Here is a 22,434-nt window from a genome sequence, read left to right as displayed (position 1 = left end):
CATTAACAATCCGTTTTTATTTATTCGATCATTCATCCATGACTCTATTAATTACTGAGTACAACTGAAGAGGTGATATAACTCAAATATTCCCTTACTGTTATCAACGAGATGATGTAGTTCATAGAATGTTAACAATTCAGGTACGAGAGCCATAAGAAATTCATTTTGTTTAAACGAGTTACGTCCCTTGCACTGTCTGTACACACATGTACACGTGTGCTGATAACAGGTACAATGTAAATATCCAGGCGTGTTACCATAAGGTGCATTTTGTATGTATCCACCCGATATATCATGGCAGGTAAGGATGCACTATCAGTTTAAACTTTGTATATTGAAAATAAATCAAAACTTCATAACTTTAATATCATAATTAATCACTGTAGAAATCGAGTCCGAATCAGGCGTGTATAATAGTTATGGACATCTGAAAAGTTGCCTGAGGACACAAATCAATATAGTCTAATTTATCCATACGACAGCAACCACATAATTACTTTGATGTAATCCTTGTAGCTTTCTAAATTCAAACATTTTAATATTTATGCTGTTAAATGGTGATTACTATATCTTTGAGTATGGATTTCATTGTGCTGATGGATGTCGTTCGGTCAATTTATTTGAAAAAAACAACAACTGTACTTTATTTTTATTTATGTTAAGGATTTACTAGTAAGCCATACCCCGATTCCAATGACCTGCATTGTAAATGATTAAAGGAAAAAAACATACGTATGGCATATCGATAATTTCAACTTAAATATGATTCATTATCGTGAATGGTGTGGAAACAATACATCACAGTAGTATTTTGAATTACATTACGTAAAAGATGTACTTATTACAAGCTGTATTTAAGCTGGTGACAAAATGATCAGAATGCTTCCGTCTTACCTTGACCCTTGAAAGCATGATTTCTAATAATTGCAACGGCTATTAATAGATACAATAAATGTATTTTCCAATGTCTATTTTTAGAACTTCTCTAAATGGCGCTTACTAAGGACATGAGGTTGTTGTCTGTGTCTGCAAACATTCTGTTGGTTCGGTAAGTATTGTTCACGTAATATATTCGACTAGCTATTACAATTATATTCAAGTTTGATTAGATATAGAATGAATTCAAAGAGGCACAGCATACACACTGAATATTACTTCCTTTTTCACTTCCAGATGTAACATATAGACAACATTGCTGAATTGTGGCATTCTTGTTAGAAAGTATTGTAAGTATTGGTATTTAGTTATGTTATGTAGTCAACAGCTGTGATTATAAATAACTTATGTAATACGTTCATTTATACAATATATATTTTCTTCACCACAAAAACATTTTATTCTCCCTAGACATGTAATTTGGAGGGCTGCCAATGATATAAATATTGATATTACATCTGAAGGCGAAGAGCATATATATTTAACTGATTTTCCACATTTAGCCACAGAGAAGCTTAAACTACACGTAAAACATATTTTAGTTTTGTTTCCAAAGAAATAGTTTGCATTTATATTTTGTTGTTATTACTATAAATTCATTTTTGCATCACTACAGTTATGATTTCATTTGTTTGTTAACGAGGGGGTTGTCTATGTATGTTTAGGTATCTGTTCATGATATTATAAAGATTGAATTATCATACTGGACTATTTAGACTTCATATTTACAACTATATAAACATAAGTGTTACACATTTGTTGGTTTTGTCCTCAGTAGTGTTTTGATTCTATCGATAAGAGGTGAACATCCTTGTGGATACTGAATATTTATTATGTTTGGTGTAACTGATTAATTTTATTGATGACTTCACAAACAGATGGATACGACTGAAAATATAAATTTTTACATATTGAATGAAGGTTGTAGATTATACCCGGCTAGTAAACCTGTTATCGGGAAAGCTTTGTGTAATCAGTATTTATTGTGACTATACTGACGTAAGCTAGAACAAATACTTATATCACGTGGTATCCTTTTTACACAATGTCAACGTTTATTTTCTTTTTTGAGACAGGTCAGACCGGATGCATTCCGTTGCAGTATGAATTCCAACACATGTAAGTAAGACAGAAACATGTAGATTTTAACAGTAGCGTTGTATATGTTACAGTTCTCAACGAAGCACATATATATAGTTGGTCACACAACTATTTGTAGTCTATTATTAGAAACTTACATAATATATGTATAGCCCGCTGATCGATACGGCAAGTAATTAGCTATAGCGGCTTGTACAGCAATATTTCCAGCTAAACAACTGTATTATATGAATGATTTGGTCAGACATATTAAGAAAAGTCCGGTTGGATATACTTTCCTCATCATTTTTCTAATAAAGGGTATTTATAAGATAATATACAGTGGGACCCACTTAATTTGAAATCGGTTGTATTGAAGTATTGCTTAATTTATATGAAATGACATTTAATCCCTGATCACACATCCTGCGATCCTGATTATCCATCAAATGGTTTAAAATTTATATGGAAATGTGATTGTGAAAAGCATCCCCATTATAATTGTAATTGTTGTGATTTCTCTGCACAGATTCTGCGACAGACAGCAGCCGACATGCTGTTAAATCGACATATGACTTTAAGCGTCCTCTCAGCAAGTATGTGTAACGTATAATTCTGCCTTTTAATGTGTACTATTTAAAATAAAGTTATATACAAAATGTATATATAAGAAGTTTTATTGGATTAATTTTCTTTAATCATAATCATAATTATTGATCATAATTTAATCATTGAAACAATATTGATCAAACTTTAAATTTATGAATTAAATGGCCATGCATTGTATCTAATAGATACTTTGCATGGTTCTATTCATGTATATAGCCAAAATAATGGCTCTCACATTGTCAAATTGATCTGTTTCTTGTTTTTCATTTATCCTTAGTACTAGACTAGGAATACACACTTATGTGAACTAATTCCCCATATAAACCATAACGATTTATCACGATAGTGAATTTCCTATAATAAGAATTAATAGCAGAATATATGTATAATATGTTTTTTTTAATAACTTCTTACATTTGTACACTCATTTGCAAATACATTATGAGTAAGATGTTTTAAAATGTACTATTCTGAACTTTGAAATGTATTATAATGTTGCTGTATACATATCTATAATTCAGTTTACCTTATAAACCTGAGAACAGGTAATATATTAGCCTGTACATCAAAAAAGTATTTTCTAAAGATGGTTATTGATCTTCCATGTTTTACTCACAGGAAACCGGAATCCAACCAAGGAAAAACACAAGAGGGAAATACATCTTTACGTATGGTTATGAGGAAAATGCCATTAGACATCAGCGGAAATGATGCAACGTTTAGAACTATCCAGACAAAAATTGAAATGACAAAACGGGCGAACGCATTCAGATTATCAATTGATGTTTCACCAAAAGCTACCTATGTAGCTCTGACAGTCAGTAACAATGGATTCAGTGACAACAATAAACTACCTACTTCAAATGAAGACGACAGCGCACATCACTCTCTATTTATTGCAAACCAACACGATATACCGAATAGTACATATGTCGGGTACACTGAAGTGAAAACAACAGAGATACATAATGTAGATGATAAGGATGATGATATTGATGCAAGAGAAAACGATGTCGACGACGATACCCATTGCGATAATGACTGGATGGTATACATGAGTAAACATCAGGATCATGTTTATGTTAAAAGGTCTGACCATCGTATCATGTCTTGTAAAAATGCTATCCTTACTCAGAAAACCTCAGAATGTCCCAGAAACCGGAAAATTACAAATGTCAAAGTACAAGAGGTGATTCTGAAATACGCATTGGCAGAGTTCGAAAAGAACGGATGTTTTGAACAATCACAAAAATTAAGTGGTCGACATGTACATATTCCACGACAGCAAGAATACAAGCTCCGGTTGCCGCAAATGACACCAGTTCCCCTCTATCCGAATGATAGGAATGAACAAATAAATATCAATCCTTTCTTTCCTCTACTAAACAGCTTCGGTCAATGGCCTAACGAATCAGAGATATCACCATCTCAACTGGCAGAAGCAGGATTCCACTGCGAAGAAAATGGGAATACAGTTGGTTGTCGGTCTTGTGGAATAAAACTGACGGTTGAGGATTTCAACGGAAATGACCCCAAAATAGTCCACAGACAAAGGTCACCTACGTGTCCAGCAGCACACAGAGAAAACAATTCATTTGTTCAGCAGGAGACGACAGGTCGGACGAACATCAGCGATGTCGAAGCGGCTTACAGAGACATGCACCTTACCATTTCTGGTAACAATGTGAACAGAAGAAATGATTTGGCGCAAATAGACGTCATCAACGAAGAACACCACGAACGAAGGCAGCGTAATGCTAGTAGTGCAAGTAACAACATAGATGAAGACGGATATGGTGCAGGAGCAGCAGCTTCAGCCGCATCCGGAGCACCAGCATCTGCTACAAGTCCTCCGCCACTCACTTACCAACCACGTAACCCCAATCAGATATCGACGGAGGTTAGACGAGAGACATTTAGAAACTGGCCTGGAAGAACTCAGGACATCGATAACTTAGTTAGCGCTGGGTTTTTCTACACAGGTTTGTTGTCAAATTGAAGTTTTATTGCTTAACTATTTTCGGGATTTCAGTTTTAGATTCGAAGGATGTTATTAATAGATACATGTAAGACTAAAATGAAGTTTAAATTGCTTTATAAAAAAGGAATACTTGTGAAATAAATTGAGTCCATGAAGTCTAAAAATAGTTGTTAATATAATATAGAGCCCAAATCCAGTAAAAGTGATATGTATTTTGCATTTATAGATCACCGTTCGTGATCTAGTAATGTTGCTGAATAAACTGTTATAGCGGAATGACAGTTACGAGTATATGCTACGTACGTTTTAAACTATAGTGGCAAATACGTTTAAACATTACAAACAGTGTCTATATTCGACTGCTATTAGAAGAAAAATTCGCAAATGTAATTAATATCACTCCACTGTAACAATGTAACTTCTCTCAGGTGAAAGCGATATAGTCCGATGTTTCCATTGTGACATCGGTCTGGCGGAATGGGATCCAACTGACGATCCTTGGGTTGAGCATGCACGTCACAGTCCGGACTGCCCTCACCTAAGAAGTGAACGTGACGGACGATTTATCTCAGAAATTCAAAGGAGCTGGGCAGAGGTAACATAATCCTTTGTTTAAAGTCGTTTTACGGCGTCGTAATGTTGGTAACTTTTTTATGTTGTCAATAGGTAGGTATAGCGCCTATACGTTTTGTTTGATGTCACGAAATAGTTAAAAAAAAAACCGATAATATTGAAATGAAGTTAATTTTTTTGTAAATGGTAAACAATTGTTCTCAAAAAGTTTAAAATATTAAAAAAAATACGTGCCATCGATATGACCCACTTTGATTTTAATACAATATGATCAATGCAATATGATTTGGTAATCTCTTTAGAACTATGTTTAAACGTTTATGATTTACCATGAAATTATTTTGTCTCTTCATTCCTCTCTCCAGTGGATAAAATCAATATAAGCACGTTATGGCGATAAGCCGAAAACTGTACAATATGCGGGATAGAGAACTGTATCGAGGCCCGTCAGAGCCGAGATCTGTTCTCTATCCCACATATTGTACAGTTTGAGGCTTATCTCTAACTTAAAACATAGCAAGTCTTTGTGTTAATAAAGTACATTTTTATTTCTAATATATGCCACTTTTTTTGTCTTTTGTCTATGAGCTAAGGTAACTCTACCAATGTGCATTCAACCATGACAAATCCGATATAGACACTTGCAACATAGAATTACCTTTGCCTGTGTTATATGTGATGAATAGCATTCATGAATGGAATGCATGAAGCATGCTTTTGGGTTGGACAACTATCTGTAAATTCATTTTCATCATGTCCACCGACAGTGATGGAGGGATATTATTTTCTCAATTTAAGCGATATATTAAAGCTGACAATGCAAGTTAAAATTATTAAAATGATTTTTTTTAAATAAGTATACTCGTTGTTCAAGAATCGTTTATGAGACATTCCCCGGTTGAGAACAGCCATTTTTGTTTTTCATTCCGACGACTCACCGACCCCTATATAAAGCGCGTGAATCGACACACGTGCGCTCATTCATGTACCCATACACCTAGCAGTCCACAGTATATATCACCTACAAATAGGTAAACAAAACCCTCACCTGTAAAACTATATGGGACTTTGTTTTAGCAAGAAAACATGTCAACTCCTCTAAGTTGTCATTTAGATGTTTCTCAAAATAAAATTCCAACGCAAGTGAATAGAAATCCAAACAATAATCCGTCCACATATCTCCACGTATATCATCGTACTCGATGCACTCAACTGACCATGTACACGTGACTACGTACCTGACCCGAACGAGCGACAACTATCAAGGACACACACGTGTCGATGTACATGTACGTTTAAAACTTGGTGTATAATGAAGTGTTTTATTACTTCGTATTGGACATATGTTGGGATATAGCTGACAGCACATTCATCTATTACTTCAATTAAATATTGTCAGGTGAGTGCAGTGTTTATTTTCAATTTGACATTGACATTTGAGCATGTGTATCTGAGACAAGACATGTTTAGAATGACACACGTGTGTCAAGTGTCCCGTGCTTTATATAGGGGGTTGGCCAGTGAAGGTTACTAAGCAGAGCAAAAGAAAAATGGCTGCCACTTCCTTAGATACCACACTGTCATAACTAGGGGATGTCTCAGAAACAATTTTTGAAAAAAATATTTCGTTAATATATTTTTTTTTAATTTCAAATGCATGTTTTAACTTGCATTGTAAGCTTTAAGGTGGCTTTTACTAAAATGACATTTCTTCCCAATGTCTGATGTGACATATGAAACTTTTTTAGACTTGCAATTGAGGCGTTTGTTTGAAAGCGTCTTGCTAAAATGATCTCATATAAAAGTGATTTCCAGGCCAGTTCAAAACAGTCGATGCCCCCAAAACTTTCATTGAATTAAGGGGATTTGAATTTTCGACCTCTCTAGGGACATTTTTGGATTTATACCATGTGCAATTTCATTCAACAAGCCAATGGCATTTAGATAAAATTCTGAAACATTGTTGAAACAATATCAAAATAAGTGTAAAACTTCAGTGTAGATGATTTGGATATTTAAAATCAAAAGTGGTTTACCAAAACAACATGGTTTCAGAATGCGGAAGTTTGAGTTACCGGTGATGGTGTAGATAAGTGTTAAAAGGTGCTCTATCTGGGATATATGCAGAAATTCTGTGAATGTGTTTAATTCCGCATCAACAGAGGATTAAATTCCCTTCATATTCATTGTGTGGGATTTTTTCTTTATTTGGATTTAAAAATAATGGAATATTCCGACAGGTTGTGTGTTGTGTGTTAACATTATTATGGGATTATGCCTGGAGGTATGTACTCACACATATTGTGTAACTCTTCCATATGCTACCTTTTACTGTTTATAAGTGACTGTCTTATATTAGAGTAACATATAAGACAGTAAAAGGTAACATATAGGACAGTTACAGGTACTCGTCTAATAATTAGTTAATAGTACTAATAGTTAAAGTACAGAAACAACAATAGATGACATCACAACTATGTTTTAACTACAGGTATTGTCTTGAATATGTTACAGATATACACACCTAAACACTCGCAAATGAGCGAGACCAATGCGAGACTTCAGACTTTTAGTAATTGGCCACGTGACTTCGTTGTTCAGACACCAGAACAGTTAGCTGCGGCTGGCTTCTTTTATACAGGTACTTTGCGAGTAGTTACATAACAGTGGTTTATCATAACAGAGTTACATCCCTTACAAGTTATGTTCTAAATAAGATGTAGCAATCCAACGACGAGGTTTGTGGAAAAACCAGTCATGAGTAAATCCAGTGTTCATGCAACCCTATACATTATTAATATTGTCCCCTTTTCCAGAGAAAAACTGAAGATTCTTGCTGATCTACTATATCTGAAAAGCATTATATTGGTGCACTTATTAAACGTTTAATATCTCCTTGTGGTTATAATACACTTATAATGGTTTTTTTTTTCACTTGTTAAATTAATTAATGACATGTCATTCATGGTAGTTGTAGTCCTTGAAATATTTCTAAATATACCTAGGTGTGACGGATACTGTCCGATGCCATTACTGTGACGGAGGTCTGCGGGAGTGGGAACCAAACGACGATCCATGGACAGAACACGCGAAATGGTTCCCTTTCTGTAAATTTGTCATCAAGGTGAAAGGCCTGTCCTTCATACAAGCAGCAGCCCCTATAGAGGTAAGGAGGTACCTTCTGAATTAGGCAGATAATCTAAAGGTATGCACTTATCTTATGAATTAGGTAGCAACCCTTGGAGAAAGAACATCTTCTTAATGTAAAGTAGCATGTCTTCTAGATGTAAGCATATACTTTCTGAATTAGGCAGCCCCTCTAGAGGTAAGCATTACTTTCTGAAATAGGCAGTCCTCTAGAGGTCAGCATGTACTTTCTAAATTAGGTAGCCCCTCTTAAGTTAAGCATGTACTTTCTTAATTAGGCAGCCACTCTAGAGGTTAGTACTTACCTTCGGAATTAACCGGTAACTCTTGGAGAAAGTGCTAAGTACATAGATCATCTTAGAAGCATATACCTTCCGAATGAATTAGGCAACAAGCGTTTGAGTAAATATATTAATCGCAGCAGCCCCACTGGGGATAAAGATATCTTATCTGTTTGAGTCAGTTATCCCTACGAAGGTAAGATGATAGAGGCTGTATAGGGCAGCAGTGCTTGTGAAGATAAGAACAACGACGTTGCACAATACCATGCTCCTTAGGAATACAATACAAAACCGATTTGGTTGGCATGTATAAATGAAATCAAATACGAATCTAGAACAACTTTAAGTAACGATACTATCTGTTGTTCTCACCTGATTAGTCAGACCACATTATTCGGATCCCAACTGGTCGATTTTTACACAATTTGACTTTGGCTTTGAAGCTCTTTTGTTACTTAGTCCTCTGGCGGGTCAATATTGAAGGTTGAATGAAAAGCTTCATTTTATCAATGATTGTGTAATTGAACTAATGCGATCTGATTCATTTTAAAGTGTGTGTTGAAACATAAAATGTTCAATGAAAGTTCCATTATTGCTCTAGGAAAGTGACGGGGAGGAAGATAACCCAGTTGGAGTGACATCACCACCTTCCCGACGTATGTTCTATGGCGTGTTTGAACTCTTGAAATATTTCTCAGAAAGATATTAACCTTATTTAGCATGCTCACATGAACATATCTACTCTTGTTTCATGCTCATCACCCCACAAAAATATCTGCGTTCGGATGTGACAATTTAAACTATATGATTTCAATTCTATTCATATTGTTTTAGATTTGTATCTTTTAAAAGTACACACATATAATATAATGAAGTATTGTTTCGATATCCTCAAGAACTTACATATGACTTCAAAATAATAATAGATAATACTCTTTGTCATTCTTGCTTAAACTGTTAGTTTCTGTGAGTTGTAAATGCTTGGTTACTTATCATGTTGCCCTATGATTCGGTTATGTAAAGCATCATGACCTTGAACCATGCAACATTATTCTACCGAAACTCATTTTAATAGATAATATATATTGATCGTGTTTGCTTGATTCTGCTACAGCCACTCCTAGCTATGAAGAAAGATGCCGGAAAAAAGACATAGAGAAACCTATGATGTCTGCAGCAGTCGAGAGCGTGAAGGACTTTGGCTACGGGAGAAAAATGATAAAGAAAGCGATACTTCTACATGTGGAAACATCAGGTATATGCTTATCCGGTCATTGAAGGTTCACTTAATTAGAAAGCTGTATGTTTTACCTGGTTGATAGGAAGGAGTATGGCTTTTGTCTTTACTCAAGTTGAGATACATTATATGAAAATGTAAACTTATCCCATTACACACACATATATAATATACAGAACTGTGTAACTTTTTTATATCGAATTGGGGACAAAGAAACAAAATTATTTGAATTGGAATGGCGAACCCTTTTGAAACAGTAACTATGACACGATTAGAGTAACTTGAGATGTCACAACGACGCCACATGATAAAACAAATTCGGTGGAACAGAATGCTTCAGTGAGATAGCGCCATGTGTAATGAATTCCTTACTATTCATAGGTAAACGTGAATTCAACGCTAAGGAGTTGATGGATATGATTTTCAAGCTTCAGGAAAATGAGGCATCATATGAAATGGACGGATCGGGTATGTGAATATTCTTAGCATTGTTCATATATAAATTTCAACATGCAACCATATGTGAATACATTCAACACAGATTAAATCATATGATGTTTTTAATAAAAAAACATAATCAAATTTATCTCAAGATAACGTAATGACCTACGACCTTTATATTTCAGACTCCTGCTCAAGTTCCGATGAGATCAATTTGAGTAAGTAGGATAATTCAGTTACTTATAGAACTGAAAAAGGAAATAGAAACAAGAAGACTTGAAACAAAATAGTAGTTAATATGTTTATATGTATGAATATAATTTTCCCTGTTAGATGTTGTCATGATTGTTATGGTATTACTAAGACGCATTATTTGTTTTAGTTTGAGAACGTAAAACTGACTCAGATTTGACGTAGGTGTTTGTTGCCGTTGTCAATTGAATTAAGAACTCTAACACGCTTGGAGACCAATGTTCTACGAACATTTTCATGCGATTACGAACATGTTTTATCATGTGACAAAATGTGAGCTGTCAGGTCAATGTTTATCAGTATTGTGACTATATGCTACGCAGGTTTTTATTAACATAAATCTTTCAGCAGATCACGCTTCATTAGATTCATACAGGATGATATTCATAAGGAATATTACTGTCCTTAAATAAAAGATGAATGACTTCGTTGTAGTGTTGCAGTTAGCAACTACTAAACATTATCAGATAAGGGAGGATTGGTGGTTCTAATATGTTACTTCAACAATTATGATATTGAGGGTTCAAAGAGTTGTTTGGTGGATTTAATTAGATTCATTATTTATAATTTGGTCTTGTAAATCATTACTTTTTTATGATTCAGCTCCAAAAGCGATGGCCAAGGAGAATGAATATCTGAAGTCAAAACAGCTCTGTGATCATTGCCAAACTCGAGACAAGCGTGTGGTGTTCAGGCCTTGTGGCCACATATCTATGTGCGAGTCATGTGCAGAAACACAGAAAAGATGTACCGTCTGTTCCAAAGAAGTGAAGTCACGTCTGAAGATATACATTTAGTTAATTATAAAATACTGTGCATTCAGGGTGTATGGCTTCATCACAAAAATGAATAGTTACAATTGCAGTTATAATTTAGTAAAATAGTTAAGATCTTATACATTTCTTTCCATGATCTGTTAGTAGGGGTCACCGAATAGAGCGTTAAAATGACATTTTTGCTGTGTGTATGCTAAGGTGCCGGTAACGTTTAATGCACGACAGTTGTCGTAGCTTTTGTATATAAGTGACATATAAAACAAATATGTTTCGTATCAATATGTATTCGTAAATTCATGAGTATATACACAATGGTATAACTTAGAACGGACAAATTTAAGGAAATTTACATAGAAGAAATAGAAGAAAGAAAATTAATTAACAGTTTATTGAAACATTTACAAAGATGAATGTATATGATATATAAATCTATCTGTATTCGCATAGACTATTGGATCTTCCATCTTGTAGCAAAGTGCATTACCCGTCAATATAAAAAGTGTAACGTCACAATATATGCAGTGACGATATACGTTATGACATTATTGAAACATAGTGTACACCAGGTAAACGTATGTGTGATCAATAAAGATAATTAAAAGCCCCAAAAAATTAAACAAAAAGAGGAAGGACATCGCCAAATAACTACATATAATTTGTAAAATCATAAGATCTGTACGCCTACTCATGCTTATAACACATTGTACAGTATGGCATTAGTAAAATAAATATAAACAGCTCACCATTCTACTAATCATGCAATAGGTGTGATTGATAGAGAAATATCAATATTTTGTAAATAATTTTTTTCTCATACAGTAGTACTGCAGTTTTTATTCAAAAAGCTGGTCATATGTAAAAATCTGCAATTTCTGTTGTGGTATCGCCGTTATCATCCTCGATAATCTAAGGGTTTTTATCACTATCGTTATATAATAAAACCGACCACAGATGACACAGGTAGTTTGGTCCTTTAATCGATAATGATACTTATCAAAGGAATTCGCTTCGAGCCTGTGCTTGGTAATGTTTTTCTCTGAAATGCCTCCGGTTTTACCATGGCATGATCAAGGGTTGGCTATTACGATATTGATAGTAACCCCCGGAGTACCGAGTAAGCATCGTTATTGTCTCCTTTCTTTAAAAAATGTGTCAATTTTCCCCTGAAAGCTCTCCATTGCGATGTTTAATTTTATGTGATTTTGTATTATATGACTTAAATAGCTACTAAGAAGTATTCTAACACTTTCGTCTGATGCTAGCACCATGACGGTCTTCTGGTAAATACGTATAATATCTCACATATTGTAATAATTTAATTTCACGTATTACACTCATTTCTCTATTAGTTAAGCCTTTGAGGTTATTTTTCCATAGACCGAGAGAATTGTATTTTTGTAATAGTATTATGACGTCATACATGCAGAACGTTTTCGCGGGGAATTTAAAAAAAAGCCACAGTCAGTTTTTTGTAACTTTTTTTTTCAAAGACATGTTCGTAACATTAAGTGATATTATATCATTTTGTCATCCTCATCATCATCATCCGCATCATCTTTATTGTCATCATCATCGTCATAATCATTATTCTCGTCACTGCCTTCATCATCATCATCACGATCATCATCATCATCATCATTATCACGATTCATTAACATCATAATCATTTGTCATCATCATCATTCATTATCATCGCCATCATCACCATCATCTATCATCATGTTTATCATCATCATTGTCATAATCATCAAAATCATCCAGGCTCTCGTCTTAATCATCTTCATCAACAAGAAAATCATCATTATCAACCATATATAGTCATCCTCAATAATAAGTCATCATCTTCATCTACATAAACAACAGCAACATCATCATCATCATCATCATCATCATCATCATCATCAATATCATCTTTATCACCATGAGCCACATTATTGTCATGTCTCTTTTGTCGTTTGACATACACAACTCTATACTCACACATCCACACACCCACCCGTCCAAAAACATACATTCATTGATATATAAGGACGCACAGTCATTCGCCAAACTGAATTATTGAATAAGATATTACCGTGCAACAATTCATTTAGTTTTATTGTAAATGTAAGTAAAATCACGGAAATTAATGCCTAAGTAGTACCTGATTGAGTTATCTGAATTAAATTATAAGCATTATTCTCAATATCTTTTGGGGTTATGAAGTCATGACAAAAAACGGAAGAACATTCTTTAACATATATTTTGGTGCGTTACTTATCTTCAAATTAGGTTTTGTGCATTGATATCTACTGTGCTGCTTTAATATTTCCCGTGAAAATGTTCCTCGTGTATGACGTCATACTACTCGGCTGCTTTAATATTTCCCGTGAAAATGTTCCTCGTGTATGACGTCATACTACTTTAAACCAATAGAAAATAGTGTAAAAGTCAAATTATATAGATTTATAGTCAAGTATTGTACCGCATTGTATATGATCATTTCATTATATATGCAATTGTCTAAGTGCTATTGTCAGTTTGTCCAAATTTTATTATATCTTTGATTTTGAATGTAAATTAATATAGATAATTGTGTGACCATATTATGCATGTACATTGCTCTTTTACTCACATATCTGACAAGACTATGAAAACACTATCGACCCTATATGTTTGTTTATGCCTAGATATTCTTAACAGTTTGGATTTCTGTACACGTTGGATTTAATAGGAATTGATTAAAATTTTGTTTGATAAACCAATGTTGTGAATGCAACTTTGATACGCTCGATTAAAACCGATACCCCACGACACACTATTATTTATGGAGCCCAACATCCGTAGCTTATTGCATAACATTATGTCCACAAAATCCATCACAATTGAATCATACTATTACACCAAGTTGTATTACTTATAATAAGAATGGCATTATGGAATGCTTGCTTAATTTCGGAACTTATTAAGATATCTGTATGAATGAAAATGAATTTAAAATAAGAGAAATTATGCTTTTGGTTTTTATTTTGTTGCTTTTAATTTAACTAGCGATAGGTAGATTGTACGTAAACTAAAGAACTAGATATTATATATATATGTAAGAGGGAAATGTTCTTGTCTCAATATGAAATCAGCACAGACTGCGACATGACCGACCTCATTTAACCTATCATCCTTTTCAAAAGGTGCGAGGATTTGTTTTAAGTTATTACATGTACTAGTATTCTTTTTATACTAAGAGTTGTAATATGATATGCGTAACTTTGAATAATCATCTTTTGTCTGGTTGAAATTATTAATGCAGGAATATATGTATTAAAGCTAATATTGAATCAAATGTATACAAATTATATAAACGTGAATAAACATCGTGTGGGTGTTTTTAATCTACTCATGCATACTTTGCGTACAATTGTAAAAATGGGAAACTTTGATATATCCAATTTTCTTTTGAGTTGACTTGTACATTCTTTTAAAATAATCTGCAACACAAATTAAAAGAAATATGGATACAATGTACATAAAAGCTTCATATGTTTGGGCAACTATCCATTTACAAAGTCGTTGCGTCAGTGATATCTAGAAAACTGTTTAACAAACCGAAGCAGTAAGTGAATCACCTTCCTTGTTGATACACCTGTGCAGACATATCTGGTGTATACTAGTGGTTTTTAGTGTCAGACACATTCAGAATATTTATAACACAAGTCGTGTCTCACAGAAATACATATATACACATATGGTTGTCGTAAATACAGTACATAACATGTACACTTGGTTAGATTTCTGTATACATTTAATAATTTCTTTTATTCATTTAGTCATTTAATCAATATTTATATATAACTGTCCATACTTATAGTTCTATTTATAAAGTGTTGAATGGGATCTTATTTTTAGGTAACATTTACTAAACTCTACACCTCCAGAATAATTTGCATACCTATTCAATGTTTTTAAATGAAATTAAATATTCAATGTTACTCCCTGTAAACCGTCCGCTGATTGAAACGGAGAGCGACACATAAGAGTATTCCATTTTAATTTAATTGCATAATTATTTTAATTTCACCCTATTGTTTATTGTGATTTTGCCAATTTATCTAAAACCACCATTGTGTTGTTAAAAAACCATTATGTATATTATACAAATGTATATTAGGTTGATGTTGAACGACTTTTTATCTATAATTTTGAAAGTATCGGTATATGCACTGGCGGTCTTGTGTGTCCCATACAAGTCCGATGTATACATTACAAACATAATAAAGGCTATTCGAAAATTAGAGTTAAGTACGAGTCTTTTGTATAGCTTCACAGATCCGTGCGATTGGTGAAGCGGAAAGAAGACAAGTTCAAAGGAAAACTTATAAAACTGATGTGCGAATATAAGTAACATTAGGTGTATCTGTTCATAAGGATTCTAAAATTAGAAAATATTTCTTAAAAATGTAGCCAAGGTAAGACACTCAATGTAGTAAACTGAATCGTCCTCTGTAAACTGACAACATACAGGCCGTCACTATCAGAGACAAGATACATCAATTATCACATGACATGTTGTAGATATGGCCAGGGTAAATGGACATCACCTGTAGTGGTCCTGGACCATATTTATTGTATAAGGTGCGAGGGACTAGAACAAAGATACATAGGGAATGTAAACAGGAAACTTCGGATAGAGATGTCAACGTAGTGCAGTGTGCATACACTGACAATTAAACTGTCATAAGGTGCATACATTACGTACATGTACACAATTAACTAATGCGATATATTGCATCCTAACATCGCTGGGAATCACTCCTGCCCAATGGAGTTTTTAACTGTTTTGAAGAGGCTCCTAAAATCAAAAACTGGACCAGACGGAGATGAATCCTGGAGATACCTCTACCCACTGATGTTTCTAACAACAATTTGTAATGTCGTCGGTTTTTGTACTCCGTTTTGGTTTTTCGACGAAGTTTGTTCAGATCGTGGACTTATATATGACTGTTGCCATGGCCACGATAACAACACGTCCTGTCTATTAGCGGGTTGGTTTTCAGAAGAACGTAAGTATAAATTTGATATAATAGTATACAATTCAATTAAACAAACAGGTACCATATTTACTGATTTGTTCAGTTTTTGTTTTGTTTTGGTGAAAAATAATTTAAGATTATCATGTTAAATTATCACATTATTATATTAAATGTGCCGTGCTTTTCCACTATTCTCGGTATTTCCAAGTTAGCCACACCATCAATATTCCTTTTTTGGCGTTAGAATCGAGTTAATATTTTGCTATGGATTCTTCAGGGTGGCGTCCTATGACCATCGTTCTTCTTGTAATAAACAATTGTTAAAGAAACAGAAACTACATATATAATATAAAATTTATATATACCAGTAATATAAAAATTAAGGACTTTTGATTCGGTTCACATAGTGTTATTCGCTCTTGTAGAGTAAATTATATTGACCTCGGTCATTATTTATTTGATCAAAGATCCATAAAGGATCAATAACAAGAATGGTAATGTTCCTACAATACAGAAGTGTGCAAATCAATCGCTACCTCGATTAAAGAAATTAAAGACTTATTAAAAGGTTATGGTAAAAGAGAACCAGCAATCAACGTGCGTTGCCGTTATTGTTATTGAAACTAGGCCTATCTATTTCAAATAAGGAAGATTAGGTAGCATGGGTTAGAGAAACTAAAGAGACATCAACTTTTCACTAAGCTACTTAAATGGTTTTGATGACAAATATGTTGGAGAATTGCCATGTGATGTCATATCCAAAAAAAGTCAAATACATGAACTGAAAGCGTTGCTATGGCCATATCTCAGTAATTGCGTCAAACCGTGAAATCAAGCGAAAAGTTAAAACTAACAATTTCGGAACAATCACTTCAGCATAGTAATATTCCATGAGAACACCTTTTGATTTTAAACTTGTATTTTGTTCTCCTTTTGTGAGTATTTACCAGGTAAGCGTATACTTTCTTACCCCGCATCCTGTTAATTGTTATCTATTTAGTGTGGTAAACATTTTTTTCTCCTCTCTATGTGCATGTCTGGTTACCGGCCATGACTCATGGAGACAGCTAAATATCAAATGACTGCTTGATCTGTGTTTTGAAGTTTGTTTTTAAAACAATATTATTTTTAAAATTTGCATAATACACACCCAGAATATCAAGTAACTGCAGGTCAGATTTGCAACGTTCAAAACTTTTGAAAACATAAGGTAATTTATGCATTTTTATTGACAAGAAATAATAACACAGCACATATTATTCTGGCGTCTTTAATGTTGGCAACGAATTTTAAGTTTAGAAATTTGAACGAAAATTAATTCTTAAAAAGGAAGATAACTTAAGTATGTAAGTTGAAGGATGTATGTTAACTTTAGCTATACTACAGCAGATTACTAAAGTTTAACTACAAATTCGATTGATTATGACAGGTTTGCTATGTGTGTCATTTTGATAACACATGTTTATTGTTGATGATAAATATTAAATATCTACGTTCAGTGTGTAACCTTCTGGATATTTTCGGCCGGAAAAAAATGAATGTAAAATGCTTATCAGTCAGTTATCCGTATAATTATATATATTTACAGTTTGCACTGACATGGACTCAATAACCATGATTTCTAGTATTATCATTATCAGTGTATAATGTTAGCACAACACGCGCGGCGATTCTATTGTTATGTGAATAGTCGATGGTGTAGCAACGTGAGGTCATGACCCCACTTTTGGCAGGCACATATGAATGACTCGATTCCAATCAGCTGTTCAATCGAATTCGTTGGCGATGACGGGAGAAAAAAAAACATGGGTATTTTAATAAAAAATATGCAACTGCCGCGGGAAAAAATAATATTCATTTACTTGAAAAACTGTAAATATCTATTCCTTAAATAAAAGCAATAAAACGATACGTAATGACAAATCCAAAAGATGTATATACATGCAACCTTTGATCTGTAATTTATATAATCATCGTCATCTTCTTACACAAAAAGCGGTATCCGGTCCTTTGGTAGCGGCTTTTGTACTAGGGACATTATCTATCATTGGTGCACTAGGAGGCACAGTGGCGACCGTCTTCGTCTTCATAAAGGGCATCAAATACCATTATCTGTCGACCAGATCGGTCATCTTTGTAGGATTTGCTAGTGGTAAGACTAATCTAGATATTTGTTAAAAACCGTAGATATGGATCATTTAAATGTCATTGTTTATTTGAAACTTCTTTATTAACTTTTTTTTCTCGTGAAAATTACTTTGCTAAGATAGCAATAAGCTGCAAAGAACAATTGTAAAAAAACCAAATGTTTTTATTTTTTACAATGACGAAAATATGATAAACATATTGCTATGTATGTGCCCATTTTATATAAACATTAACTGAATTTTGTTTGATTGGTTAACGTTTGTTTAGCAACTCGTTCAAGATCTGTATAATTCTGCAAAAGTATTTGAAATAAAAAAGTGTTTCAATATTGTAACAAAATGTCTCAACACCATGTTCTGGTATATCTACAGGATCCTTGATGTTATCGTGCTGTTTGGCACTTTTGCAAGGTCAAGGTCACCATTCTCTTGGAACATCCTTTTATGTATGCCTTGTTTCAGGAGCTTTCCAGGTTATACCGGTAAGTCAATGTTATTTGTGTGGATATAAAGGATAGGGATATTCTACCCGAGGATCACAAAATGTTGTAAAACCCGAGTCTTGCCGAGAAAGACAAACAAAAAATGTTTTACAGCATTTTGTGAATCCGAGGGTAGAATATCCTTCATATTAAAAAAAAAGATTCGAAAAAAATTCCGACTGCAAGACGATTCTCCATACATGAAAATGGTGCTATATGTTCAACGCAAATCCCATTGCTTGTATTTTTCAAAGTAAATCAAGCTTAGTTTCTGTACAAAATGATAAAATTGTACAAAAAAAGAATAGTAGTTATGTTCACGCTGTGACGTCACGGGACTTTATTGCACGGTTATTCATACAATACAGCCTCAGGCGAGACGAGTTTATTGCAATTGAACAGCCAATATTACATGAGAGAAAATTACGTGTCTCATCTTGGCTTCATTCATATATCTACGTATCAGACATCAGGTAAGTCTCGCCTATGTCGGTTAATTTAAACATACCTTACATCGTTTCCTGGTACAGGTAAGTTTACATTTATATAACTTCTTACCTACTCTATGACCTGCAGCTATATAGCTATATTTTGAGTTTACATATGTCTACCCACGGTTTCATTAATTACTCTAACGATAACATAACACATGTTTTATAAACTAGTGCATGTAATATGTTTTCTACCAATTGTTCATGCTATTCCACTTTCAGGCTATTATATAAATGTACTAGGTATAAATATATTGATATTCCACTAATGGCAAACATCTTCCGGTCTTTTGATTGATCAAGATTTTAAACATTGACCCAAACTACTTTTTTGGTCACGGTCACGTCACAAATTGTTGACGTCATCAATTATCGAATGGCGTCCTGCTGATGTACTCTGATCGCTGCTTGCAGAACAAACCACTGTTGAAACCGAATGTGTGAAGGCCTCGGAATCTTTCATGTTTTCCCATTCGTAACATAAACAATCGACGCTTAATTCATAATTGTCTTATTTAGTGGTTATCTTATCCTACGATGACTCTGTGGATGATTTCGGTAGAGTTAACGCACTTAAGCCTGACTTTAACTTGGTTACAACGTGTTGATAATTATTTGCCGAACAGTAGATATCACTTTGCCGTAACATGTCCATGTAGTTTGACAATGATGAAGTTATTGTTAAAGTACCTACAGAAATCTCGATTCAGAAAGACTTACAGTATGAAGGAAATGCATGGAATAGTTGTTCATAATTGAAATAATTTGTTATTAATACATTATTTTAGCAATTAAGATTTTTGAATACTTATGAGTGCCTATTTACTTATGATGATATCATTTACTTATGATGCTATCACTACACGTTATTTGCATATGTCGGGAAACAAAGTTATCTCTTTTTTACCTTCTTGTAGATGACTTAATTGTAGTAGAAAAAGGTCACACAACTCGGGGTTATTGAATACACAAAGTCATTTGTTAGAAGTTACAAAAGGCATTCGCTAAAGTTTGTATCTTTTGTAACTTTTAAAAATTAACTCACTCGTGTGTAATAAATTCCATATCCAACAACCACTCGTTGGGTAATCTTTCTATATCTACATATGTCTACATATATATTTTTTCTAAAACAAATCCATCTATATCATTTACGAAACCGATACACCACCTTATCACCACGCCTACAGGTACACTAAATTATATAATCTATTACTATCTAAATTATGATTCATACTCTATGCAATACAATGACAGTATCAAGTATATTCAGTTTTAGAATAAGTTTATTTTGGAAAATATTGATTGAGCATGTATATACACACTCTAAATTGTGTATATGATATATTTTAAAATAACTTATATTGTCTAATCACATGTACCATACACAGCTTACCACAAAGTGAGTATTTTAAAACACAATCACATATTAATATGTATTATATGAAATTTACACTGGTCACACTCTTGATATATTATACACATCTGAAGTTCAGAAGCAAATTTACACAACCATTTACGTAAATGAAAATAAAAAAAATCAAATTAAAAAAAGCATTTGATGTTAACCAGGATATTACGACCAGACAGCAACATAAAATTTACTAACATAGTAAGGATGTTCTGTATTAGTTTATATTAAAGTTGAAAATGAAATAAAAATCATATGGTGGTATACATGTACTTGATTTAGAACTATTGTGAATCAAAATTAATATAGCTTGAATTTCTCTGCTTTGAACATACATACAACAATCTAAAACAATATATTTTAAATTGTTGTTTGATAAGTATGATTGCTTACATACATGTCGATGATAAAATGTTATTTTCATTAAAAATTAATTGTAATACATAGTCGATTTATATTTATTCTATTTTGTCATAAGTTACTCCTACCCCCTAAAATATTTGATGTTAGTGCGCTTGATTTTTGCCCCAATGCAATATTTGCTATTTTTTCAATCAAAATTCAAAATATGTTAATTTGAAACTGAAATGTTTGTTTTTAAAACATGAAAACAAAAAATGAATTTAAAACAAATTTACAGCAGATATGTACTTAATATAGCTAATGATACCCTTTCATCGGTGATTTATGTGAAAATTCGGAAGTAAAACATGTGAAATTTCGACTTTCTACAAAGCGTAAGAATCACACATTGTTTTAGGAATGGCCATCATATAGTTTATTTCTGAAACGTTTTGCATAGTCTATAAGCAATATGATTCCAATTCTTTGCCACATATGGTAACTAGCTACATACAGAGTCAATTATATTTTGAAAATCACAAAATTAAAAACTCTTTCAATTTAAAAAATAAAGTTGAAAGGGACTTCAATGAGATTGTAACCTCACACGAGAAGATCGTTAAGAATCACAGCTATATTCAAATCAGGAGTTTGCCATAGAAACAGAAAACATAACAGGATTGTTAAAAAAGCCAATAAATATTGTTTTAAAAACAATGCATTCCTCTAGTATACACGATGTTTAAAAATATAAAACAATACCATATTGTCCTCATCAACGTAAAGCAATACAAAACAACGGAATGTATTTTAAAAAAATTGTTCTTCATTTCAGATCGTTGGATTCATGTTCTCAAAACAGCTAGTTGGTTTCTGATTCGATAAATAAATGTAGATATGTTATTTGTATTGATATGTTAAAAGCAAATTGAATGCAAGTTAAGACAAGAAAATAAAGTTGTATTTGGTAGTATTATCAATGAAGACTCGAATGACGTTTGGATGAACGTGTTTGAACATTTTATATGTGATGAAGTATTTCTTAGAAGAGGAGGAGGCTGAACACCTGAGGATAATTTATATTAGTGATGATTATTATGATGAGACAGTCAACGAATATTCTTTCTGTTCATATATTAATTATTACACTTATTACAGAAATAAATGTTACAAAACATATATTTGAAAATTGAATACTTAATTTTCTTTGTTGCCCGTCGTGATAATGACGCCACAGAG

The 22,434-nt window shown here is 33.2% G+C and overlaps 2 protein-coding genes across 2 annotated transcripts; both read left to right on the top strand.

Annotated features, from left to right (window-relative positions):
* The first annotated feature begins 235 nt into the window (after positions 1 to 235).
* LOC138332304 (E3 ubiquitin-protein ligase XIAP-like) lies at positions 236 to 11,928 on the top strand. Its single transcript, XM_069280346.1, has 14 exons — positions 236 to 304; positions 982 to 1,051; positions 1,177 to 1,229; positions 2,016 to 2,058; positions 2,549 to 2,615; positions 3,247 to 4,610; positions 5,038 to 5,204; positions 7,697 to 7,823; positions 8,188 to 8,348; positions 9,212 to 9,266; positions 9,725 to 9,865; positions 10,229 to 10,315; positions 10,474 to 10,506; positions 11,144 to 11,928. Exons 4-14 carry the CDS (start codon positions 2,043 to 2,045, stop codon positions 11,335 to 11,337), a joined length of 2,412 nt encoding a protein of 803 aa, XP_069136447.1. The 5' UTR covers positions 236 to 304; positions 982 to 1,051; positions 1,177 to 1,229; positions 2,016 to 2,042; the 3' UTR covers positions 11,338 to 11,928.
* A 3,786-nt stretch (positions 11,929 to 15,714) lies between these two features.
* LOC138332342 (uncharacterized) lies at positions 15,715 to 22,374 on the top strand. Its single transcript, XM_069280406.1, has 4 exons — positions 15,715 to 16,352; positions 18,319 to 18,474; positions 18,842 to 18,951; positions 22,031 to 22,374. Exons 1-4 carry the CDS (start codon positions 16,112 to 16,114, stop codon positions 22,070 to 22,072), a joined length of 549 nt encoding a protein of 182 aa, XP_069136507.1. The 5' UTR covers positions 15,715 to 16,111; the 3' UTR covers positions 22,073 to 22,374.
* Positions 22,375 to 22,434: the final 60 nt, after the last annotated feature.

Source organism: Argopecten irradians, chromosome 1, assembly GCF_041381155.1.
Source record: "Argopecten irradians isolate NY chromosome 1, Ai_NY, whole genome shotgun sequence".
Lineage (NCBI taxonomy): Eukaryota > Metazoa > Mollusca > Bivalvia > Pectinida > Pectinidae > Argopecten > Argopecten irradians.
Note: the sequence above shows the minus strand (reverse complement) of the source record. Positions and strands in the feature narration are given on the sequence as shown.